The 27,558-nt window shown below is 33.0% G+C and overlaps 1 protein-coding gene across 1 annotated transcript; it reads left to right on the top strand.

The window, feature by feature from the left end:
• Nucleotides 1-3,712: 3,712 nt before the first annotated feature.
• On the top strand, nucleotides 3,713-25,556 carry LOC117112219 (14-3-3 protein beta/alpha-B-like). Its single transcript, XM_033255296.1, has 2 exons — nucleotides 3,713-3,869; nucleotides 24,718-25,556. Exons 1-2 carry the CDS (start codon nucleotides 3,848-3,850, stop codon nucleotides 25,443-25,445), a joined length of 750 nt encoding a protein of 249 aa, XP_033111187.1. The 5' UTR covers nucleotides 3,713-3,847; the 3' UTR covers nucleotides 25,446-25,556.
• Nucleotides 25,557-27,558: the final 2,002 nt, after the last annotated feature.

Genomic DNA, 27,558 nt, shown 5'->3' with positions numbered 1-27,558 from the left:
CCCCATTGCGAGACTCTCGAGACTCTACGGGAGACATGGAACTCATATAGGTTCTGAATGTGGTCTTCAGATTTCTCTATTTAGATGTAAATTAAAAAAATAATACATTAAATGTTTTAAAATGGTTGTACAGAAACTGCATGCTCTTATTTATTCTTAATTAAACATTTCTTAGTAGCCAGACATCAACTTGTCTTTCCATTAAAATATTACTGACATTGCCACTAACATTATCGTCATTCAATAGAGAAAAAAAAAAACGCTACACAAAAACAGTGCATTGGCTAATATATCTACGTGTAAGTAATATATAACACAATTTATTGTATTGCCGTGTACATTTCAACTTTATTGACAATCCTTAATTTCAATATTTAAGATTGATTTTGAAATTGTTTAGAGGTATAATATAAAATAACAAATAACTATTATAACATTTTGGCAAAGGTATAATGGCCAAGCCGGCCCTGATTAGGCCTACTTCCAATCTAAAAAATTGGAACCTTTAAATTAAAAGTGAAGACATTAATTTTTCTAAAATTATGCATGTGCTATTTCCCGGCTGAAGAGCCATTTTTTCAACCATGGTGAAAAAAAATGTGTTGCACCCTACTACCACCCATGCCCACTCTTATTAAAATGGCCGGACCACTTGCAAAATGCTTCCGACGGCTATGATACATACATAAACAAAATTGAGTAGTTGCATACGATTTTTTTCCATGAATCCATAAATCCCAAAAAGAATGGGGGTCCGGAGGTTCTCCCCCGGGAAAATTTTGATTCCAGAAGATTCCAGAATTTGCATGTTCGGGTAATTCAATATGTGACAACCCCCTTAAAAGAAGAATATTATAATAAGAAACATTTTTAGCATAGCTGTCCTCCATTACGAAACACTACTGGCTGGGTCTTCTTTTTCTTTTAGGTTTGTGGCCATAAGTGGCGTATCTAAGGGTGCTGGGGGGGGGGGCGGTGGCGTACGCCCTCCAAAAATACTTGTGCCTCCCCCAGTCGCCCCTCCCCACCCCCGCCAGAAATAAATTTAAAAAAAATCATAAGTACATAAATTATTATTTTTTAAATAATAATAATAAATAATAGTAATAATATTATTAAATATTATAAATAATAAAATAATAATGAGAATAATAATAATAATAATAATAATAATAATAATAATAATAATAATAATAATAATAATAATAATAATAATAATAATAATAATAATAATAAATGAATAAAAAAAACTCAAAGTGTAGTCGGTAGGGGCAAGGGAGAAGGGGAAAATTGAAAAATTTCAACAAATAATTGACTTCAAACTGTAGTTATTTAATAAATTTGATTTAAGATAAGATAAGAGATAAGATAAACTTTATTGGTCTATTCACATATGAAAATACATAAACATAAATGTTCCTTGAATCTGGCATAAACAATAAGAAAATACGTCAACACCAAAACAATCATAATAAAATAAAACACCAAACATCAAATTACAAAATGCAATGAAATCTTTACGCTACTACTTATTACATAATTTAAATATTATATATAAAATATTAAATACTAATTGAAATTGTACGGGTAGTTATTGTTATAAAACATTTCATTTACAACAAATTGAGTTGAATTTCAATAACAAAAATACAGAAAATATCAAATTGCAGTTCAAAAATATATCATAAATATTAAATTTGCACATAATTACTTAATTACTCTTACAATTATATACATACATACGCACATAAATACAACAGGTACACATAATATTCAATTAAGTCAATAATCAATTACCATTATAAACTACAACAAATTATTATTATTTATTTTAATTTCAATGATGATAACTATATCATTTGACATTCAAGTTGTATATAATTAATTCCATCTGGGTATGGGCGAACATCTGAACCATTTATTGCTGGTTCGGGGCGGTCAAAAATCGGAGTCTATAATGGGCTAAGACAAGTACCTTGTGTACCGTAAATGCTCGAATAAGCGCCGCTCTCGAATAAGCGCCGCGCCAAATGTTTTTGGTTCGCCAAAGCGCCGTTCTCGAATAAGCGCCGCGCGGCGCTTATCATTCGGGTGTGAAAAGCGCCTGTATGCAATGAAACAACAGGGTAATACCAGGGAACAGTGAAAATACAATGTATACAGTGTTCAAATAAATAAATAACACAATGAAGACACAAGCATATCTTTATAAACGTTTATTTACGATGATGTAGGGTCTATAATAGCAGGGAACAGTTTTCACTGTTCCATGATAATAGGCCTACCGAACCAGCCGAACTACGGGAATACGTGAGATAGGTAACATGGTAAAAGCATGAAAAGCTCCACGCCAATATTATTTAATAAGCGCCGCTCTCGAATAATCGCCGCACTGAAGCCTCTAACTCGAGCATTTACGGTAAAGGGTGAGTACTATCAATAAAAATTGTATTGACAGTCTTCGACACGTGAATGGAGCCAGCAGCTTTAATAAAATATTATACGGTACTGATCGTTGTTCCAAATATGAGGACCTGAAACGGCAACACCGTGTCTGGTACACGTTAGTGTGCGAAATGGCGGCTTAAGATTAATATTGCCTCTAGTATTATAATTGTGATTATTACCATCAGTAATGTTTGATAAACGCGAGTCAGGATTGTTCATCATTCGGTACGTAAAAATACCAATTTGAAACTGTGAATGTCTTTGATTTTCAGTAAATTATATCTGTGGAAGAGGGGATCCTTTGGGGCACCATACTACGACCACGTTATGACACATATTGCCTTTTTCTGAATTTAAATAATCTTGCTAATATCATCTGGAAAAGTATTGAACCAGATTATGTTACAATAGCTGATAAAGGGATTCAACAAGTGATTTATAGATGGTAAGGAGTGAATATTAAAGGAAGATAGTGACGTATGCGTATAAAAAAATCGCCAATTTAGAACCTATTGAATCAACATGTGGCTTAAAAGATTATTAAAAGCAGGGCTATATAAGAATATACTAGTGTCATTTGCAAACACAATCATGTTTAAAATATTGGGACGAGTTAAATTTGAATGTAAATAATAAAAGAAGTGGTTCGAGTGTGAAGCCATGGGGAACTCCGTACTTGATTGTTTTAAGTTCAAAAGAAAAATCATTTATTAATTTAATTTATTGTATTACTGTCTTCCACAGATATAATTCTCAAACCAGGTAAGAGCTGATCCAGGTAAGTCAAGAATGAATAGTCCGACAATGACAAATAAAGAACGAAACGTAGATTCAATGGCCTCACGTCTGTCATTTTTCGTAGTTTACTCATATTTCATTTCATTTATTTTATTGTATTTTCCCTTTTTTACAATCTATTGTTGTTATATGTATTGAGGGTCCATAAGGTTTAGTTCCGACACTCTTCAAACTTATTGTTGAAATAAATAATAAAACATATAAATAAGTTTAGTAACCATATACAGTTTATGCAATTACAATTACTGTGTAGTACAGGAATGCATCCCTGATGATGACATAATTAATGTCGAAATATTGAATCCCAACACGATGGCGTGTATTTCAATACTTGGAGTATGTATTATACTTTCTTATCTGAGATTAATCAGTGGACCTTTCGGTTTTTGGAAAACCCTACAGTGTAATGTACTGCATTTCAGATACGTGCATACAGTATGCTAGTGAGGGCGCTCTATCTCATTTAAATAAAGTCCTGATTGCTAGGAGTAAACGGCGGTATTGGGTGTGACCATCCCAGATATTGAGTGAAATAAAGACAGAATTACTTTGCTATTGTGATAAAAGCTGAAGAAAATATCACAGTTTTTCAGAAGCTTATATGTCAACTGACAATAAATTGGGTAAGAACTATGGTTATATTTTTTTATCAATGACGAAATCTTATTAAATTTTCCTCGCTACCCGCAGACAAACAGAACGGATGATGCCTAGCATGTGTGGAATGGCCATCATTATGTGTTCTAATTTCCTAATCTGGTCGCGGAAATAATCTACTTTCATTTCAGCCATTTCCACGTCGGGTTACTTAGCCTTACAATGCCATTCTAATAATAATGTCTTGCCATGTAACCGGTTGCTGTAAAATTTGACTTAATACTGTACTGTGATATTTTATAATTGAGCCTTTCCTCTAGTCTAGGCCTAGCTCTAAGCTAGGCTAGGCCCTAGGCCCTCCTAAGGCTAAGCCTAGCCCTAGAACTGGCCATGGCCTACTAGGCCTAGCCTACCTAGGCATATGCCCTTACGGACGGCTTACACAGTAAGTCTCGTTTACTACTAGCAAGGCCTAGGCCTACTGAGACTGAGTGTGCCCGCTTTGTGGTAACTTACTAGGCTAGGCTAGCAACATTGGCAACACATACAGACGTTTGGACACTGCTAATTAACCAAGTAGAAGTAAAGTAGAAGAAGTAGCCTAGGCCTAGTTAGTAAGCCTATACTATACTGACAGTGTAACACTAGGCCTAGACTAGAGCAATTGTTGCTGTTGGCTAAGGGCCTATGTAGGAATAGGCCTAGCCTAGGCCTATATGGTAATTTGAATAGGTGACTCATCTGCCTCCATATTGCCAGTGACAGCAGACTGTACAAACAATTTTGGACTAGGCCTGGGGTAAAGTCGCTAATTTTCAACCTACACGGTTAAAACAAGGTAATTTTCGGACAATAGAAACAGAAATCTAATTTTAACAGTATACAGTAATGTAACTCATACCTTCCAACTACAAATTCATAAAATTAGATTGCCAGCCTGTAAAATGTAATTATCCTGGCCTTTCGGAAATTTTATGCTAGTTTTCGACACCCCTTTGGAGGCCTTTCGCCCGGTTTTTTCGACAATCAGTTCTATTTTTGAATTTTTATACTTGGTGGAAAATGAAATACTGATTTAGAACACCTAACAATAATAATAGAAATGTTAAATAATAGTTTAATTTGAAACTATTTCACAGTAAACTCCATTTACTATAATTAAAGTGTAAAAATTAGACCAGTTTGTCATGTCTTAAAAAAGTAGCGAAAAATTGCTACCTGCACCACCTTGGTTTTAGGATGCCCTCAATTTATTTCATAGTAATTAACATAGGATGTCGAACCTACAGTATAACCCCAACCTTGGCCCTGTAACCTATTCCTCTATATTTTCTTATTTCCTACTGTAGCCACATGTGTCCATCTCAACAGTTTCAGTATTAAATTTTCTTTCGAATAAATTTATAACTTGGGATAGATTTTTCCATGCTAAGTTAATTAATTTTAGATGTGATATGACACCATAATTTTAATCTCCCTTAACAATACTGTATGTATTCATAATTTGATAAAAAAAAAAAGTTTTGTTCGAGGGTCATTGTAAAGTATTTCTTATGAGTGGGGGATGTCAAAAACTAGGCCTAAATCAATTTTATGCGGAAACTCGTTTAAAATGCACAGAATTGTAACTTACTTTGTAATACATTTTTATTTTAGACATGGTCAAAGTCTATTTTCTGCAAAATTACGTGGAAGTCCTGTAGGCCTACTGTATACATTAGGTGCAAATCATAATTTACAGCCTGAAAAATGCTGTATAATAACTCAATGGTGGTTATATTTGTAAAACCTACAGGTATGCTAAAAATGCCTCTGGGCACATGGGTGATTCCTCCAACTTTTTTCCAGGCCTGGAAAAAAAAGTTTATGCGCCTTTGATCCGACCAAGGAAAGGAAATCTTTATAAAAATGGCTAATGTTTTTTTGCATTTGTATTATTTTGTTTTCTTATCCCAGTGGGGTATTGCTAAACCCCGCAAACCCCACGTACCCCGCAAACCTAAAAAAAAAACACTGCATCCAAACCCTGTGATAATGATTGAATCACATAGTATAAGACTCAATTTGGTATCTCAATAAAAAAAAATCTTATTTTATGTTTGTCACAACCTATTTTTGGGGTAAAAAGGCCATTTTTTGTATAAAAAAATTGCTAAACCCTGCAAACCCCAAAAAACACAGTGCAAACCCTGTGATAGTGTTGAATCATGTAGTATAGGACTCACTTGGTATCTCAGTAAAAAAAATTATACTGTTCCATTGGTAACAACCTACTTTTTGGGTAAAAATGCCATTTTTTGTATAAAAACATTGCTAAACCCCGCAAAACTCCGAAAAAAAAAACAGTGCAAACCCCATCCAAGCCCTGTGAAAATGATTGAATCACATACAGTAGTATAGGACTCAATTTTGTATCTCAATAAAAAAAAATCGTAATTTTATGTACTGTAATTTTAGGTTCACAAAACAACCTATTTTGGGGTAAAATTTGAATTTTTTGTTAAAAATACCTAAAAAAACTTTTAAAAAATGGCCTTTTTACCCCAAAAATAGATTGTGACAAACATAAAATTATGATTTTTTTTTTACTGAGATACCAAGCGAGTCCTATACTGCATGATGATTCAATCACCATCACAAGGTTTGGATGGGGTTTGCGGAGTTTTTTTTTAGGTTTGCAGGGTTTAGCAATACCCATTTCAGTGTCATAGCATTGATATGCACTGAAATTTTAAAAATTTAGTATCAAAAGCCTGTCCTCCCATTGAATTCGCTCCTGATTTGGGACCTTCAAACAAGTCAGTAGGCCAAAAATTAAAGTGGACACTTCCTTGCCAGTGGTGAGACCTAGGAATTCATGTTTATACTAAAATCTGATAAAATAATCATCAGCAATCCAATTTGGATTAATTTCTGTCCTTCAGTACAATACCTCGACTCCAGTGGTTTAATATTTCATCAATTTTTTTTTTTTTTTTTTATAAAGAACATCAAAATTTGACATGGTATCAATTTAATTGCATCAAATTAACAGAAAATGACAACAATAATGTAGAGTATTATATTTTTTTTTTAAGAACCAGTAAAATTTTGCCCAGGCTATTAGTATTCTTATTTTTTTGCTGTTTTCAGTCTCAGAATGTTCTAATTTTGTTTATATTTCACACTCTTTTTAAACATAGAAAATTAGTATTGTATAGTACTGTACATCTACTGTATTCAATATAGAGGGGATTGCATAGTTACACCCACTGCGCATAAGCTATGTACAGTATAGATAAAGATTTGTTATTTTTTTTTAATTTTTCAAATAAAAACCTCATTTGACATTTTCTCTCAGCCTTATAATTTTTTCTTAAAATTGTTCTTGATTTTTAAACAAGTTTAGCCTCAGTGTGAATAAAATGTATTCTTGAAAAAAAAGGTTCTTATAAAATGTAGGCCTATTCTTATTTGTTTTTAAATTGTAAGGCCTAGAGTTAAATATTTAAGAAGAGGGAACAAACTTCAGCAACCATTCACAATTTACAGCAAACATTCACAAAAACTTGCAAATTTATCATTTGAAAATTGAAATTACAAAAAAAAAAAAAAAAATTATAAAATATAAAATCCTATATTATAAATTAATGGAAAATGGTAAATTCCCTTTGACAGAAAAAATTGAAAAGGTCCAATCTCACCAAAACTGAAGAAAACCTGTATTCTCTTGAAAATTCATAGAATTAGAATTTGTGATGCAATAGCTATAGTAGGCTAAATTTTTTTGAAACTGATTGTTTGGACAAACACGCAAAGAGAATTTAGTGGTCATTGAACACAATAAGTTCAAATTTTGGAGGTGAATACTTGAAAATCAATTTTAAGACTACAAAGAAAAAATACTGTAACGTTAGACAATAATAATCGTAGGCAATGAGAATTATAAGAGATTAGCCAATATCTGAGCAATAGGTCGCTATTTGATGAGATTAACATCCATTCATTGTCAGCATTCTCAATGAAATTTTAAATTTTGTATCACTGTTCTCGTTACAGCTATGATCATTGCGTACAAACATTCAGACAATAACATGCACACTTAAATGAGTTTAGATATTAGAATATATTCAGATAATGAGTTGTGCTTGCACAATTGATATTCAGTTGATATGAGAAATGCATGCAAGTCAGCGTACAATATCGCGGACATGTCAGACAACCTCATTAAATGGTAACAAATCCATTCTTGCCTTAATGTGCATCAAAACAACATGACCGTTTCCTCTTGCACTTTGTCTGAATTTTTTTTTTTTTATTAGAAGGGATCTATTTTTTAAATTGCTTCTCAGTGGCACATTTGACAATATCATTAATTGTATAATTATCACAATTCGCAAATATATACATGTCAGGGGAGATATTCATTATTTCTATCATAATGCCTTTGAACTATGAATGTTCCTTAATTTTATGACAGTAGATATTTAAAATCAAAATTTTTATTATTAATCTTTCTGATTAATTTTTTTTTTCAAATATAATAGTGAATAAAAATTGACCAAGAAACCGGATGAATTCATTTAATTTGGTAGAAAGGACATTTTTTAATGATTTGATACAATGTACTAACTACATCCTAGTAACTGCAGGGACTAATTCACTCATTCGTGATGATTGTCGGGGGCGTTCGCATTCTACTGTAAATCAATTTGGATTTTTACAGCGTTTACGCAGAAAATGTCATACAGTAAATGAAAGACTGGCAAGTGTTTCAGTAGTCCTCTTATGGCTAGAAAATGGAATCGGTTGAACACTGTTCCAGATTTGAGGAGCAAACGTAAATGCACAATTTTGAAACTTGTGGTTAACTAAAACACAACATTACTTTCTACGTACTACAGTACAATATAGGCCGTCACAAGTTGAAAGCTGTCTGGATATTTTTCTTTGAGTATTTGGAAAACCCCAGATTTAATAGTAGTCAGATTTTAGTCAAGACTATTACATAAAAAAGTCTGAATAATCCACGTTATTCAGGTGTTCAACAGGGGATTTTTCTTTTTCTTTTGTATAACAATAAACTCAGAAGTTGCTAGTCAAGTGACAATTTAGAACCAAGTTGACCTTTAACCTTTCTATTCATCAGAAATATACAATATCAGGAACATTTCCCAGGGTATTCCCCAGGGAAGCATGCTTTCCCCCTCCCCCCTGCTTTTCCTCATTTATATATTGATATTAACGCCTGCATTACAGTACTCCTGATTGCAAATTATTACAGTACGCTGATGACAGCGCTCTAATATTTTCTCATGACAATCCAAGAATAGTCGAGGAAAAGCTTAGGGCTAACCTTGAAGCTTGTAACAACTGGCTTTTGGATAATGCTCTTTCGTTTCATTTGGGAAAGACTGAGAAGTATTCTCTAAAGTATCAAAACGAAAACTTAAACTAGTTAATGAGTTTTCAATTAAATTTAATGACCAAATAATTACAAATAAAACATCTGTGAAATATCTCGGAGTTGAGATTGACCAACATGTGTTCGGTGACCGAATTTGGAAGATGATCAGGAAAGCAAACACCAGATTGAAATTCATTAAACGGCATTCTCATCTTCTAACAACTCATTCTATCAAAATATTGTATTCACTAATTCAACCTTTTATGCTGCTTCTTCCTGGTCATTGTCTTTAAACAAAATGCTCACTAAGAAACTTTAAATAACACAAAATAAAGCCATCTGTTTAATCTTGGGACTTGGTGCCAGGACACATGTTGGTCATTCTCAACTATCTGGTCTCAATTTTACTGAGCATTCTGATAGATAGATTTGAATTCTTTATTAAAACAATTGTGTCACGTTTACAGAATCTTTCATCAACTTATCCCACACTACAGTACTTCCAACATCATTTCACGTGAATCAATAGTTTACATAATCATTTTACTAGAGGTACTGTAGCTTGTTAAACTTTCGTATCCTACATGCTGAACATCCCAACAATATAACATTTTATTACACAGCAATCAAACAACGGAACTCATTACCATTAATACAATACATAAAACAATCAGCATCACTCAACGTACAGTATTTAAAATAAAATTAAAGCACCACCTTGATAAAAGATTCTGTAATATTGCACATACTCTCCTTGTATAATAAGATAGCATACTCTTCCATTACCGAAATGGAGGCCATCGTGTCGGGATTCAATATTTCGACATTAATTATGTCATCATCAGGAACTTGTATAATTAAGTAGCTTGGCTAATGCTGTTACTGTAGATGGTCTTCATTTTTTATTGTTTTTTTTCTTGTACATCATGTACTACTTCTTTTGTCTGTCTCCGTTTTTGTCTCTGTGGTATTTTAGGAGGACCACGTTGGAAACATTAATATCTGTGTTTTCTGTCCATTTTCATTAGTGGTACAGTAGTGGTAAGGTACCTCAAAAATTTATTTTTGATAAATGAATATTTTTCTTTAAACTTTTTATTTGTTTTTTTTTTAAATAATTATTCGTGTACTGTTTTCTGGTGTGTTTTTAATAGTTTTTAATTACATTTTTTGCTATTGTATTTTTTATATTTTGATATTTTTTGTACTTCTGTATATTTTTTTTAATGTAATGCTAAATTAAATTAAATAACTGCCATTGTTTTTACTAATTTGTATGGTTGGTAAGAATAGGGATGTGGGTTTTTCCCCTGTCATTTCTTCACCTGCTGGGAATACAGATTTTTTTTTTTTTTTTTTTTTTTTTTTTTTTTTTTTTTTTTTTTTTTTTGGGGGCATTTATTAGTGCTTTATTTCATAACAATAAACATTCACAATCTTCTGTGTTTCGGTGCTATTTTTTCAATGTTGGAAAGCGGTGAATTGGACCAGTACCGTAAGTGTTAAGACCTGCAGCCTCATCAATAATATGAAGGAATACTTAAAATCTTTTCAGTATGTAGGCAAGAGTTTATTCGTGGCTGGTTCTGATTGGTCTGTTGTCAAATTTGATTGACAGAAAGGTCCATTTAGTTTTGATACAGATAATTAAGGTTGTGTCAAGGCATCTTGCAGTAAAATAAAATTATTAATAAACTATGAAGGCCAAACTAGCCTACTGAAATTAATTAATGTGCAAATTGGCATAGAGATACTGTACTTTACAGTAAATATGTTGTGTGTTTTGTATTTCTTGGACACTTTATTCTAAAATGGAACGTTACTTTTTATTTTCTTTTCCATGAAATTAATATTTAAAAATACAACAACACATTGATACATGTACGTAATATTCAAAATATATTAGAAAAGCAGTTGAAAAAATTCATTGTAGATAATAAAAATTCAAGTCATACAATAGAATACTTAAAAATACATGCAGTGTGTTATAGGCTGTGACAGGCAATTCCATAATTTTCTATGCTTTAGGGATACTAATAGTTTCAAGGAAATAATAATACGTATGACATTGATCTTGTCCCTTGACTTCTTCACTCAAATATTTAATCACCTTCCTTTGATCAGTATTTACTTCTACAAAATTTTATGATTAAATTTAAGTTTTTAGGGTATTCCTACTAAAGAACACAGACAGATCACAGAACAGACAGACAGACAGTGATAACATACTTCATTGGTGAAGTATACTGTTGGCTACTGTGTAGAAAACGTTATTACTTATACAGTAGAACCTCGTTCTTACGTACCCCAGTTATACGAACCCTCGGTTTTACGTACGCCTCGTATCGACGATGACGTCATCAAAAAAACCCGAAAATATTCAAAACAAACGGCCCTTTTCAGAGCAACCATAAGTAAAAAGACTATACAATAAACTATAACAATAAACAAACCATAATGCAACGTATTTTCATTAAACAGCAACAAAATATCGGGTTGAAGGGGAATTCCCAAGTTATACTTTTGTCGTATAGGTAATCTTGCAATATTTTCATGTTCTTTAGTTAAGTAAAAGATATACAGTGATGAATGGATACACTAGACACATGGTTTTATTTGAACACTTTATTATGACATCGTAAAGTGATGAATAAAAACACTAAACAAATGGTTATATTCGTAGGCCTAGAGGCTAGGTCTAGCCTAGGTAACATCGTTCGTTCATACATACGTTTAAGGAGCGTTACATACATATTAGGTCAATGGTTACCACAAATTTAACCTAAACTCTATTTTACGAATCCCCCGATTTACGTACGCCCTCCGGTCCCGTACCGTACGTAAAATCGAGGTTCTACTGTATAGGCAATTCCATGCAAAATGGACAAAGCACCTAAATTTTCATATTCATTCTATATTTACAGTTTTGGTGCCTAATTAAAGCTTGAAACATATACTTTCAAGATGTAAACTCAGATTTCAAAATTTCAAATCAGAAGTATTGTTAAATATTAATTAAAATATGTCAATAAATAAATATTTTATTTTGATAAAATTTCACATACAAACTTACCAAAATAGACTAAAGATAAAACTTGAAATTATATAAATCTCGTTTAATATGGTCGAACGGGGAATACTAAGAACACATTTTCATTCAATTTTACTTTTGCCTCATGATGTATTAATCAAAATGCAAAAATATTATTAAACCCAATAAATACAGTATGTCATTTAGTTACCGGAAAACAACAATATGTTAACCTTTTATAAAAAATATAAATGATTAAACAATACAACTTTATATACAGTTAGTTTTAGTAGGGCTGTCTAGTGGCATTAATTTTATTTCCTAATTCATTTTTGTTAATAAGTTATTAGCATATTAAATATGCCATTTAGTTACCAAGTTATCAAGTCAAAATTTGTATTGAAACAGTTTAGTTTATTTGCAATAAAGTATGTTATTGAATGAATTTTCAAGTTTATGTACTCACAAGGATGTTATTTGAGTCTATACAATAAAGTATTTTTAACAATTTCCACTGAATAGCTTAATTATTATGCAAATGACACAGCATGAAGATGTGAAGAAGTGTTTATTCATAGCATTGAGCTTGTCATACGAAAAAATATGCACTTTATACCTTCCCTTCCGTATGGTACATGCTGAAACCAAATGAAATTTAATGAATATTAATTAATGTCTAGTGAAGAAGCAACGTGTAGAATATTTAAGTTTATCATGACTCGTTGTCCGTAGAAATATTTGATGAAGGTGTGTAAGCAGTGGACGATATGAGCAGCTGGCTCATAGAACTAGACAATAATATCCATTCCATCCAAAGAATGGATTAAAATCAACCTTTACTGTGACCTTCACTGTATATTTGAAATGATTAGGTGTGCTTCGCATTGTCAATAAACTTGACACTGTATTAAATTTTTTGTAACAAATTATGAAGTGATTGCTAATACTAATATGATGATTACAACAATTAATGATAATAATAAATGTTTATAATTTAATGGTATTTCTTGCATGTATCACTGGCAGCGCTCTAATGTAGCAGATGTACTATGTACTGTACTACCTGTATAAAGAAAAACTTCTTAGGGTTAGGGTTAGGTAAAGGTTAGGGTACTTATCTGCTGATTAGACAAAAAGTATAGATTCTGGTTTACTGTACAGTAGTGACAGTACATGGTTATTCTCTTTGCCAATACTTAATGCATAGACATGGATACAGTATACTGTACAGTAGAACCCCTCATTTACGAACCCCGATTTTACGAATTCCCGATTTTACGAACGTAATATAAAGGTGATGACATCATAAAAATTGAAGCGAAAGATTTCAAAAAAAAAAAAACCCGCTCGAATTGTACCTGTTATTACCATGCATACAACACACCATACTATACAGTACTATGTAATTCTCAAGTGAAGGAGGCCCTCTAACAGGCCTCTTCAAAGTCAGTGTTTTTTATGGCTTCACACATGTGCATGCGACAAATTTTATTTCTCTTTCAAACATCGTTTTCAGCTTTAAAATTCCACATAGTGCTTGATTGTTTTATTGAATTATCAATATATATAATAAACAAGTATCTATGGAAGTTGTGTTGGAATAAAATCCACAATCTGGGTATTTAAGAAGGTAAAAATGTCCGATAAAAACAAATTTGTGCAGGGCCTAGAGTGGGATCAGAATGCTTAGAAGCTGCCAACTGTAGGCCTAGGCCCCCTCAGATAGCTGCGGAAGCCGGTAGGCCTAGCCTAGGCCTAGTTTATGCCAGTGTAAGTAGTACCAGTGCAAATATATAGCAATTTGGGTCAACCCCGATTTTACGAATACCCAAATTTACGAACGGCTCTGGGCCCGTGCCGTACGTAAATGAGGGATTCTACTGTACTGTGAACATGCCATGCTTTACTTTTATCTTTTTCCCGAAATGCTATTCCCAACTTTGTGTTATTTGTTTGCAAGTTTGTACAATAATTCAACAAGGTCATTACTCATACAGGTACAAATCAGAAAATGAATAGCTAAAGTCTTTTTACCTTGTATTTTATTTACTTTACACAAGTAAACTGATAATGATAAACCCTCAAACTTTACGGTAGGCCTACAATACCTCAAAAGGGGCTCCCTCACACTTTATAAAAGTATAGAAGCTCATGAATATGCATGAGAAGTTTATACTGTAAATGATTAATTTCGGCATTATCTTCGTTCTTATGGCCATTTGAAATTAATGCCAGGCTACAGAGGGAAAACAAATCGATATTGTACTGTACTACTGACTTTTCTACAGTATCAACACAAAAAAAAAAGTGCAGTTTGACGAAAAACTCTGGAACTCTAATAAGGGCAAATAGAAAAATTTATTAGAGTATCACTCCCGCCCACGTCAAAAAATCGGGAAATATTGATGCGGGAATAAAAAAGAAAAAACATTTTTTTGCCACATCAATTATTTGAACAGCATAAAAATAACAATGCAATTTTGTGGCTTCATATACAATTTCTTTAATAAAGTATAAAATTGAACCAATTTTTATACAATATTTACTATTACAGACCAAATATAAACAGTCCCTCCCTCATCGATAAAAACAAAAGCGAATAATCTATTGTTCCGATTGAAAAAAAAAAAGCCCTCCCTCATCAATATTTTTTTACCCCCCCCCCTCAATATTTTTTTTTTTTTTTTTAAAGAGTGATAATCTAATAATTTTGTCAGTGTGCCCTAAAGTAAGATACAGATTTTCAAATATTAAATTTTTCCCCCCAGCCTATAAATATTTAAAATATCACATCAATCCCACTTTTTTTTCATCTAAACACCCTTTTTTGTTTTAGGAAAATCAGTTGTACTTTACAACATAACAAATGGAGCCTGACTTGAATTTAAGATGATTATGGTTACCAGCAAGAATTATGATTCTTTCTTGCTTATCATTCAACAATGAAAGTATGTAGAGGTAATATGCTGTAAGTACAGTGCCTGTACAGTACAGTAATAGCAGAGGTCTTATAACAAGACAGTGTTCTCCGCCATTTCTGCGTGATAGTTCTGTAACAACGCAGAGTAGGGCGCCGTCCCGCAATTTCAATTACTTTTGAACTATGACATCAACAGTATGATCTACGTGAAAATTCTGGAACAACCGCCATAGTAACAGCTAGGACGCCCTCTCTCAATTACAATTACTCTTTATGCTTCTTTTTACTGAACATCGACACTTCTATTTGTTACACGTAGAATCGCGGAGGGCGATATCTTGTCAATTACATCTTTGGCTAAAGTAGGACCAACAATAGCCAAGTCTGCAAATATAGTACTGTAGGCCTACTGTACTGTTGCACTAAATAAATTCTAGGTTGGCATGGTGTATAGGTTTTGAACCTTGGCCCCACAGTAGGGCTACTGTACTGTAGGCATCGGCATCATGAGAATTTATGATGTACAAAAACAAATTCGGGCCGATCAGATTAAAAAAATTGCAAAGATCCACAAGGATGTAAACAATGCTAGATTTGTGGGCTTATTTTTTTACCACTGAAAAATCATTGGAAGTTAAACAATGATAATCATACCACCAGCATGCAACTCCCTATGTTGAAGCTACTGTAACAAAAAGAGAATTTCTTTAAATACTGCAAATAATGTTGTTTTATATTTTTTTTCCTCTTCATGGACTCGCGATCTCAAAAGAAAAGAGAGCAAATCCAGATTGTTACTGTACAGTGTACACAATTCCTTTTTTAGGAAGACATTTTATCATAGAAGTCCCATCTATTTAGCTCATACAGTACGGTACTATTTAAAAAAAATTAATTTACAGGTAATAGATGTAGTGTACTAACAAATAATATTTTTGTATGCGACGTCTGAGCCAGTATCGTTACTGAACAAAGAAACAACAATAAAAACCATTTACCGGTAAAATTACTAACCATGTTGTTCTGCATTTGTAAAAAGATTGTAGATCTGTTTGTAAATCATTAGTCTCTAGCAATTACCTTAGGTAGCGCACAGTAGTCATTTACAGTAACTGATCAAAATTATTAATGATTGTTTTGTTTTAATAACGTGTTTTTTTTTTTAATGTGGAGCTCTGTCAGTTCTCTGAGCAACTGACAAGTGATTGTAATATTAATCCAGGCAGTTTGCAGGCCTTTAGAGAACATGAAAGCCTTAGACTATCAAATTATTTTTGACAAAAACATATGACATGCTTAAATAGGGTCATGATGACATCATACAGTATATCATGACTTCATATGAGCACATAATAACTATATATGGGCATACAATCAGTTTTTTTGTCAAAGAATAATTGATATTACAGCAGTTTAATAGTGTGGACAAACAGTGATTGACGTTGTTCCATCATGTGATTAATTTTATGTTGCGTTATTCACTGGCTTAAAATTAAACAAAAAAATTGGAAAAGCTTTTCTTTATTTTTATTATGCGTGTTGCTACACTGAAATCTCAAAATGTATTATATTTTTCCTAGATGAATTTAAAACATGTTTACTGCACTGTTTACAATGAACTTTTATTTTTATTTTCTCCTTTTGATGATTTTGGCACAACTATTTTTTAAGAATAGAAAACCAATTTTTTTTTTTCGTCCACCCTCTGGCAATCTTTAAAAAAAGAAAAATTTGAGAAACAAAAAGATATAGTCTCACCTTTTCTACAGTGTTTGAAGCAATTGTCTTTAATAAGGCCAAGTAAAAAAATGATTGTGTTGGCCACATCCGACCAACCTGAAATGTACAAAATTAGGGTTCAGCATTTTATTTATTTTTTATATTGAGCTAAAAAGGCTGGAATAAGACTTACTGTATCTTGCTGGATGGTAGGTGATGCGACAGTGTTATGCGATTGTTCTGCTTTTAAATATAGATTTAAAAATAGTCTGTTGTTTTGTTTTTGTGTATTTTCTACTTTTTAGGTTTAAACACATTCTTGGTGGGAAAATAATTTCAATAAAGAAATTTTCCTACTGTACCCATTTTTGGATTTTCCTAAAATGTGGCCAACACAAGATTTTTTTTTTTTGGTCTGCTGACTACATGTACAGTAGTCTGGCTCTGACTAATTTTAAGTCCTATCTAAACTATTACATTTTATTTGACAAAAACATGCCTAAATTATATACTGTATGGTAATGATGACATCACATCATGACATTGATGTTTTAAGTGTTTTAACAGTGCTTAAAAACCTTTTTAAAGATGTTTTTTTTTTAGCAATTATCACAAAGAAATAGTACCCTTAAATACCAACGGTATTTGCAATTTCTTATTACTAGTATGGTTTGTGTAATTAAATTGAGACATTTTTTTCTATTTTTCCAATGTTACAAATAATATCATTATCTTCTATGTACAGTATACAGTGGCCTACTGTGATTCATGTATGAACAATGTGTATCAGTTCTCTTTTTGGCAAATTTATACTTACAAATATTTGAAATGTATGAAATTTGTACAGTATACAGTAATTCAAAATGGTGTACATCACTTGATGATCTCATGGGCTATACTTTGAATAGGCTGGTTCTATTTTCGTACTCTTGCTTGATAGATGACTCATGGGAAGGGTCTGCCCACTAAACCAAATTGCAGCGCGAGCCTTCCTACTTAATGCCGTCAAAGCAGCTTATTATTTCCTACTGTATCCGTGTAAACCAGTGATTCGGCTGACTCTAAAGTCCATTAATTCATTCTATGATGCGGATCTCTGTGCTTTGCATGTTAATGACCGTCATATAGTGGATTTTATAATTGCACATTCGTTTTGCTTTCTACTGGGTTTATTTTTCTATTTCCTTCTGTTAGAGTTGTAATTAATTTTTATTTCATAGTGTATGCTGTACAGAACCTGTATATTAATTTTTGACAGTGTATTTCTGTTAGGAGAATAATACTTTAGGTTAATAAAAATGAAAATTACTAATTAAAAACAAATGGTTAAATTTTAAGAATTACCATACTCTAAATTAATACAACCATACAGTAGCTATGATGAAAAATATATATATATTTTGTGTGTTTTAATTTGTATTGTACCTCATTTAAAGTGAACAAATGATGAACATTTTAATTTATATTTTTATTTATTAGTTTTTTTAATTAATCAACTGTGCTTCTAAAGTCTATGAAAACCTTGGTCGCAAAAGAATTGTTCAATTGGAACAAACATGTTTAACAATTAAAAATGATATTCAATTTTTTTGCTAAATCAAAGTAATAAACTATAGTACAATACATTTTTAATATTCAAATTTATAAAGTATTTTGTAAATTTGTAAAGGCCAGCAACTTCTTGATTTAATCTTTACAATGAGGAAGCTGAGGATTATGAATTGGGACATGACAAAGTTATCTGAAGAAGTAGAGAAGGTTTTTCTGACATTACTGAAGACAACACTTTTTTTTAAACCTTGTTTTAGCGAACCCGCCGAATGCAAATGATTTCGAATAAAAATTTAATTTAATTTTTGGCCAATTAGCACGCCCGCCGCCACGAAAAATGGAAATTTCCGAAAAAATTTGAAATTTTTCTTTATTTTTATTACGCCCTATGCTGCCTTGAAATCTCCAAAGATAAGATATTTATATTTCTAAATTTTATTTTTATTCCGTCCTCTGATGATCTTTAAAAGATAAGTAAGCGAAACTAGGAATCAGTCTCGCGAAACTAGGAATCAGTCTCGCCTTTAAATTATGCAGTATAAAACGCTGCAGTTTACTGTACACAGTACTTTAATACCGTATTTCTCGCTACTTTTATTGGATATTGTAATATAAATAATAATAATAATAATGCATGTCTTATATGATGCATACAATGAAATTGTATGCGCTTTTGTGAACAGAAAGAAAAATAACCATTAAAAATCCTATATCTATGCTACAAGAAAAAAACTAACACAGAGAATGGCAAAAAGCAGAATTTTTCTCCAGCACTTTATTATTTTTTTGGTAAAAAAAAAAATTATTTGATTACCAAATTTCCCAATAAATCTTTATTCCTCTCTATTGAATAATTATTTAATAAATATTTATCAATCAAATTGCTGAACTCTGTACAGTACATCATTGCAACATACAATATCTTTAACAAACATAGGCGAGTTGAATGGCTGATTGGTTAAGGCAGGAGCTTGAACGTTCAGTCATAATATCCAGCCGATTCTACCTAAAGTGATCAGTTTCGGTGACAAATAAAATGCTGATCACACTTCTATACTGGTGACAGCACCAGTCATCAATCATCTGATCAGAATCCCCTTAAATCAGGTTTGGTGACAGCATCATGAATGGTGATCTGTTACTGTAGGTAGAATAGGGTGTAATATCGTCGCTGGTTTTAACGGCACACTCGCTATGTTTCTGGTGGTGAAGCATGTCTTCTCGTATTTACGAAGACCTATCAAACATTATCCAAGTGTACACAATTTGGCTGATGTGCACTTTGAGCTTTTGTATATAGCAAAAGTCCAACCACATTTTACATTAGAAACATGTGATTAAATCTCAAACTAAAATCTAAACAGTGTGCTCTCTTTACAGTACAGTAGAACCTCGTTTTTTACGCACCTCAGTTAATACGAACACTCAGTTGTACGTACGCCTCAATCCGACGATGGACATCATAAAAAAAATACTCGAAATAAACCAGAATGAAAAAACAACTCTCGTAAATTTCTGTCTTTATTTTATTTCAATACCGTATATAATAAACAAACCATCCAAGTAATTTTCATAAACAGCAAAGTTGATTTGTGTTTATAAATGCGCTGTTATACCGTAACCTAAAACCAAATGGACTGTGCGAGATGAAAATTTACTGTCGGTGCTGAAAATCTGTATTGTAGTTAACTATAAAGACAAGTGATAAGTAAGTACACAGTACACTAGATAAATGGTTATTTGAACACAAATATTACATTTTTGTCATGACTAAAAACACTCTATAAACACATAGTTTCATACATTTTATGATGACATCGTCTGCTGTCATGTAGGCAACATCTTCAGTTCATAACATACAGTTGTTGACTCTCTCTGTAGTGTATGTAGGTCAAAGGTCACCACAAATTTAATCTACTGTACAGTAACCTTGATTTTACAAATCCCAGGATTTACATACACCCTCAGGTTCTATTGTATATTGCTAGATTTTTTTAATTTTTTTTTTTAGTACCAGTATGTAAAATGGCTTGATACTGTGCATTAAAAAGAGCTAATAATATGATTTACATTAATAGTCTAATTGTTTGTGATGCTGTCATACTTGTACTGTAAGTAAGAATGGCATTATTATCACTCAGACATACAGTAACATACATCATACAGTGCATTGATAGGATATGAATTAGGAAGAGCCCTTACTGTCAATATGGATGTGTGATTATAATTAATCACTAAGGGCATGTAAAAAAAAATTGATGAGGAAGGGCATTTTTTTTTTTTTTTATCGGAATAATAGATTATTTTGCTTTTGTTTTTATCGATGAGGGAGGGACTGTTTATATTTGGCTATAGTCATAGTAAATATTGTATGAAAAAAATGGTTTAATTTATAGTTTTTTAAAGAAAATGTATTTGACATCACAAAATTGCATTGTTATTTTTATGCTGTTTAAAATTAATTGATGCGGCAAAAAAAGTTTTTTTTTTATTCCCGCATCAATATTTCCCAAATTTTTAACGCGGGCAGGAGTGATAATCTAATAAATTTTTCTATTGCCCTAAATGACATACCATTTTTCAGAACAGTGCTTCTAAAGGCCGCGTTTGGTCTGTGTGAGTTAAACACAGACACGATGGTTGCGTCTGTTGAATCGATTCAACTTTCGCAACGCAAGGGCTGCAACGCAAGCAAAAAGCTAATTTGCACATGCTCTAACTGTTGGATTTGTAGTTGGTGCTTCTTGTTTACATATTTTTTATGAGTTTTCTGTCATCTTAGACCGTCGCAATTGCTCTATTCTTGCCAATTTAATAATTATTATTGGTTGTTATCAATGATGCATGCTGCTCTTATTACTGTTATTATTATCATAGCCTATCTTATCATAACTTATCATAGCCTGGCCTGGCCTGGCCTAGCCAAGCCTAGCCTGGTTTTGATAGAGCCAATTACGGTGCCCTTCTACTGAATGGCATATAATACTGTAAACTTTAATATTTATAATAATATGCAATGCATCTTACCCAACCGTTCTTTAAACCACAAGTCGTCGGGGAGAACAACAAAATTGTGTATTTTCTACATAATCAGTAGCCTCTAAATCGATTACATTAAATAAGAATTTGAAACCCATTATTAACCATAAGCATATATTTTAGGGCTTTGCCTCCATGGCACTTTCGAGAGATCTGACCATGCCCATTATTTTCTCGTCCCAACCCCCTATCCCATCGAAATAATCCTGGCATATATTCTTTGCTAGTCTAGCACACTCTGTTTGACTCTCATTTTAGCTTTTTATGTTGGTCTTAATATACAGTATGTAATCATATGTTAAGGAAATATATTCAGGCCTTGTTATACAGATATGAGTAAACAAAATTTAAATCCTAGATTTACAAAAACATGAAAATGTCATACAATTTGTAATTAAACATTAAGCAAACAGTGTACTGTATATTTAATTTAATATGTCAAACTAATACAATAAAACATTATCATACCTTTTAAAATAAGGTTCTAGATGCAGTATAATTACATAATGTTTATGTTAATAATTACAATAAGTGCAAATTGTATATTTATTAAACGGACCTACAGTAGGCCTAATCTAGGTGCGCGTATATCTGCGAAATATTTATAATTGTTGATTTATAATAATTATTTTTTCTTCAGGCCTATCATTACAGCAAAAATTGATTAAATTTAAAGCATTAAGGCTAACCCAGCCAGGCCTGTGATAAGTAATATTCAGAACACAACCCAGTCTCAACCTACAATACATTGGTAGCCCTACAATGAATGATATTTTCATAACAGCTTCCCATGTAATCATAGCGTTTACGCGGCGGCAAGTGGGAACTGTATCCATTTTCTTACGTTGCGTCACGTAAGAAGTGTAACTTCAACTTTCTGTTTGAGGGGGGATACAAAATTGCCGGAAGAGCATTTCCTTACGTTGCGTTGTGTATGGTGGGAACCAAGCTTAATTAAAGCCACTACCAGTGAAGCAGTGCCTTCAACAATGAAGTTTACTCTGAAACAAAGATGATGATTAATTCATTGTCAAGGTGATCGAATAGGGAAACTATTTGTAGAACGGTACAGAAAGAAATGGTGTTTCCGCTGCACATATTACCTGATAAATTATCAGAAAGCAGAAGAAAAATAACCTTTGACCAAAGTCAAATCAAGGTGCAAAAAATTAATTTTTATATCCGTGAGAACTTCTTTGTGACATTGCTTAAGGCTCAGTATTAAAGACTATAGTGAGTAAATTTTCGGGCTTACAGTATTCATCGACATGGCCTGGTTAGACCTACTGTAGGTCTGTCCTGACCGTTTATAGTACCTTAAGACCAACTCAGACAGCGTCGGCCAACGCAGCCCGACCCGATTTATCGTCGGGGACAGTCTTAAGACGTCGTGAGAAATATTAAACACGTTTAATATTCTACTACGCGACTGCCCCCGATGCACACCATCGCGTCTGCGTTCAACTCACACAGACCCGAGGCGACAACAAATCGCGTCGGGCTGCGTCGGCCGACGCTGTCTGAGTTGGCCTTTAAAGTAAACCAAACAAAGCTAGTATTCTTTTTTGTCTTCAAAGTGTCTCCATAGATGTACCATGAAGTACCATTGCGACAATATGTTTCTCAGAGTACAGTATAAAAACAGAACAATTTTTTAGCCTATCTATCTCAGGGCATTAAGGGTCAGTAGTGCTACAGTGGGTCAACAAAACGGATGTTTTGATGAACTTGAACATATTGCATTATGGTACCATATACAGGAGAGGCACATATAACAGTTTTTTTTTTTTTTTGTCAAAGTATATTTTAATAATGTGAACAGATCCTTACATTATGTTCTGTGGTGATCCACACTGAACACTTGACAAGACTACTTGACGTGACTGCCGGACAGAGTGATGTGGTGCTCGGCATACAGGCAGAAGCATTTTCCATTCCAAAAGCATTCAAAATATATTCTGACGATCCGTTAACCCTGGTCATCTTTCTCAGAGGGTGAATGCTGCATAACAAACAGCAAATGAATACAGTATGGTGGTAGTGTTTATTTTTATATTAAAAGCGGGTTATTTTGTATGTGGATTGTACTGAGTGACATAATGTTTCTATTCTACTGTAGCTTTTGTGTTGCATAAAAATGCAACATGTATTCAAACAAATGATTTTAATGCCCTACGATGTATTCTTTAATTTTTAAACACATTTATTTTTATCAACGTTACCGGTAATCATCACAGAAAGGCTTGAAATGAACTAGAACAGGAGAAAATCCAGATAAAAATCTGGGTAGGGACCGTGTCAATGTAAATGCTCACGTCATCCAAGTAACATCACAACAGATTTTAATAAGTTTTATTTTTGCACTGATAATAACTACAGTGTTTGGCTGCTGCGTAAATTTAATAGGAAAGCATCGTATTATTATTAAAACAATTATCTCCCTAAAGCTACGAATTGCAGCTCTAATTGTGTCTCAAAAGAGAGATGCTGCACAGGTCATTTTTGTGTATACCCCAAAATCTGTATACGTAACCATACCATGAGACCCACATTCCAATTTTGTTATCGATTATTTGCACATTCTCATTCAGAGAGCATTCCGGGAACATTGCGTTAAGCAGCACACCTACAATCCATTCAGTGTACATAAATATCCTTAAACCACTTCTGATCGCAAATTTAGACAATGTTTCAGTAGGAGGAGTTCTTTAGATATCAGGATGGTACCATGTACAAAATTTATTTGGATTTTTTGTGTCTTGTCCAATATGTTCTTATATAAGATATAAAATTATAGTAAAAGATATAAAATTCTAGTAAAAGGGGAAATTTTGTAAGTTTTTTCAATTAAAATTGTGTGAACTTTATAGTACTGTACTTGTAATTTCATGTTCAATTCTTAAACTTTTCTATGCTCTTCATAGAGTGTGATGTATGTAGGAGTCATGAAATTGGGGGTGGGGGTTTGCAAAGGTGAAGTTCAGGCTTGATTAAGCGAGAGGGAGCCTGCTTGCAAAAAGAGGTGACACAGTATGAGATGATTTTTATCTACTTGAACATGCTTTTTTTTTACTTCGAACATTTTCAATGAGGGGTGCAACTGGGGGAAGGGGGTGAACTGCATCTACCCTCCCCTTTAGATATGCCACTGCTCTTATACAAATTTGGATTGTTTAAAGTACTGTATGTATTATTGACAGTCTCTGTTTTCCTTCTGAATTCTTTCAGACATGTCTACCAAGAAAGAATTAGTTGAGTACGCCAAGTTGGCCGAGCAGGCGGAGCGGTATGATGACATGGCATCTACCATGAAAAAAGTAATCACCGAATCTACGGAGAAGCTACAGGTTGAAGAACGCAACCTTTTCTCTGTGGCCTACAAGAACATTGCAGGTGCGAGGCGTTCTGCCTGGCGGGTCATCTCCTCTATGGAGCAGAAGCATGAAGGACGAAAAAGGGAATTGGCCTCCACATTCAAGGAGAAGATCGTAAATGAATTACTGGATATCTGTACTGAGGTATTTGAACTCATAGAAAAGTACTTGCTAACAAAAGTTTCGGAAACCGTGGAAGAGGATGTGGAAGATGTGGTATTCTATCGCAAAATGCAAGGAGATTATCATCGATACGCTGCTGAGGTATCCGAGGACGACCGGAAAGCTGAAGAGATCAGAAAAGCCGGTGAATCGTACGAAAAAGCCTCCAAAGTCGATATGGTCGCGACTGATCCCGTTCGTCTAGGCCTTGCACTTAACTACTCGGTTTTCTTCTACGAGATGAAGGGGGAGGTTAAAACAGCGTGCAAGCTTGCCAAAGAAAGCTTTGATAAGGCAATTGCCGAGCTCGACCACCTCACTGAAGATTCCTACAAAGACTCGACGCTAATCATGCAACTACTTAGGGACAACCTGACGCTGTGGACAAGCGAGAATGAAGCAGAAGAGGAGGCCGATTAAGCTAACTAAAAAAAAATGTTGTACACCTACAAATAATCCCAACTTTTTTGTATCCGTTTTGGTAACAAGAAAGATAAATTCCTTTCAAATAATACAAGACACAAAAAAAAATATAACCAACAATTACCCAAGCTGTCAGTATAAACCCACACGCTATACCAAATTTAATCACTTCATTTTAAATAGTGACCATGGAATGGAATATTGTATTTGTTCTAACCCATAATTTATCTAGTGGTTATTTCTTTACTACCCCGTGCAAATCAGAATCAACAGAAATTTCTTATTTCCAAAATATGGAATTTGAAATATATTGCATGTAATTTGGTAGTGTTTAAGATAGCTTATCTAGATTATATCTTAGCTACAGTATTCCACATGAATTAACATTAACCATCAAAACATGGACTGCCATTTAAAAATTTAACATGGCCAGTTTTGTCTCACAAATTACAATCAGTCATTAATTCTGTCTCAACAACATTTTATTAAAACTACAATATATTATTTTTAATACTGTAATTGGTTTTTAAAGTCTGGTTGACAGGACCTCCTGAAAATCTGAGATCAAGATTTTCTTGTACTGATTGTTAAAAGTTTTTATATATTTAATGTCAAGCCTGATGTTTGTTACTTATGATTATTTGTATAACAGGCTTAAAATGCATCCCTAGCAGACTTATAGCTGGCGCTTACATAATTGCCCGCCGTGACAAACCAGAAAAATATTCAACTACACTGTTTGAAGTTGAATATTTAGGCCCATTGCAGTATTACAGTATATACACATTTTACTATTAACTGATTCTTAATAACCACCTCTTGAACAGAATGATTTGTAAAGAACATATAACATTCCTTCTGTTTAGCTCTATATATATTTTGTTAAATGTTCAATTCCTCCCTTTTGTTCAAACATATGATTTTACATTGTATGTATATCTATATGATATTAAGCTTGGTATAGAAAAAAAAAAAAAACATCTCCATGGGAAAACACTGAAGTATACCAGCTGTCTCTTATACACATCTAGATGCTATGCTATCTTCAAAAGCTGTCTCTTATACACATCTAGATGTGTATAAGAGACAGGTATATCAAAGATGTTATTGATGAAATGAATTCCTAGATTGGAAGATATGCATTTGAATCACAGCTGTACACCCAGAAATAAGACAACATATTGGTTAGCTGGTATTCTCATTCTTTCAAATTTAAGACTCCATATAATTATTACTGTAATACGTGTGTTAATATGTATGTATAATGTATGTATGTGTGTTAAAATTATTAGCGCCCTCTAGCAATTATTGTGGATGTTTATATCTAGATAAAGGCCCCAGTAGTATAGTACAGGTTTCCTGCTTTTTTATCTCTGCTTTTAGAGAGCTCTTCCAGTTTAGTCTCATCATACCAGATGTTTGGTGTAAAACTTGAGTGTTGGTCTCCATGATCCAGCTGTTCAACAGTGAAAATACAGTATCCTATGTCTATGAATAGGGTAGCTCGCTAGGTTAAGATAAGATTATAATTATACCTCATTCACCGGTTTAAATACCTTGGATTTACCACCGACAGGTGGATCTGATCAGATTTCACCTATATAGGAAATTAACATATTCAAATATACGTTTCAATAATTATAACAAGTCACTTACCTGTCTAATTACTATTGATAAAATGTTTATTGTGCATTGTAGTTATGATCAGTTGATAATTCTCAACTGATTGCTTGAGTGGTTTGACTTCAATCGTAAAGTTAGTATCTAAATTGTGTTGTAGAAACCCCTTGGACGTAATAAACAAGTTTTTCAGTTCATATGATTGTTTCACTGTCTGCTAGCTGTTCTCTTGTATTCACATTTACTGTATATGATTTAATGTCTTCTGCAGTGCTTATAACAATTTTGGAGGCTTTGGTGTGACGCATATTTGAGGTATGATATGCGATGAGAGATCAGAAAGAGTGAGACCGACAAGAGTTTTACAAATGGACATTAGCTGGATGTTTATTAGGCCAAAAAAAAAAAATTGTGTTGGCCACGTTTTGGGAAAATCCAAAAAATGGGTAGGTCACTAGGAAAACTCTTTTTTTTTTTTTTTTTACCAAAA

The sequence above is a fragment of the Anneissia japonica genome, unplaced genomic scaffold, assembly GCF_011630105.1.
Source record: "Anneissia japonica isolate Jap-2015-1 unplaced genomic scaffold, ASM1163010v1 scaffold287992_len753583_cov170, whole genome shotgun sequence".
Taxonomy (NCBI): Eukaryota; Metazoa; Echinodermata; class Crinoidea; order Comatulida; family Comatulidae; genus Anneissia; species Anneissia japonica.
This window is presented reverse-complemented; position numbering and strand designations above follow the sequence as displayed.

Bases quoted from the DNA above. Each gene is read 5' to 3' on its own strand.
- LOC117112219 (XM_033255296.1), top strand. From the start codon at position 3,848: ATGTCAACTGACAATAAATTGG. The intron at 3,870-24,717 runs GTAAGAACTATG...GAATTCTTTCAG, and splicing joins GTCAACTGACAATAAATTGG to ACATGTCTACCAAGAAAGAA.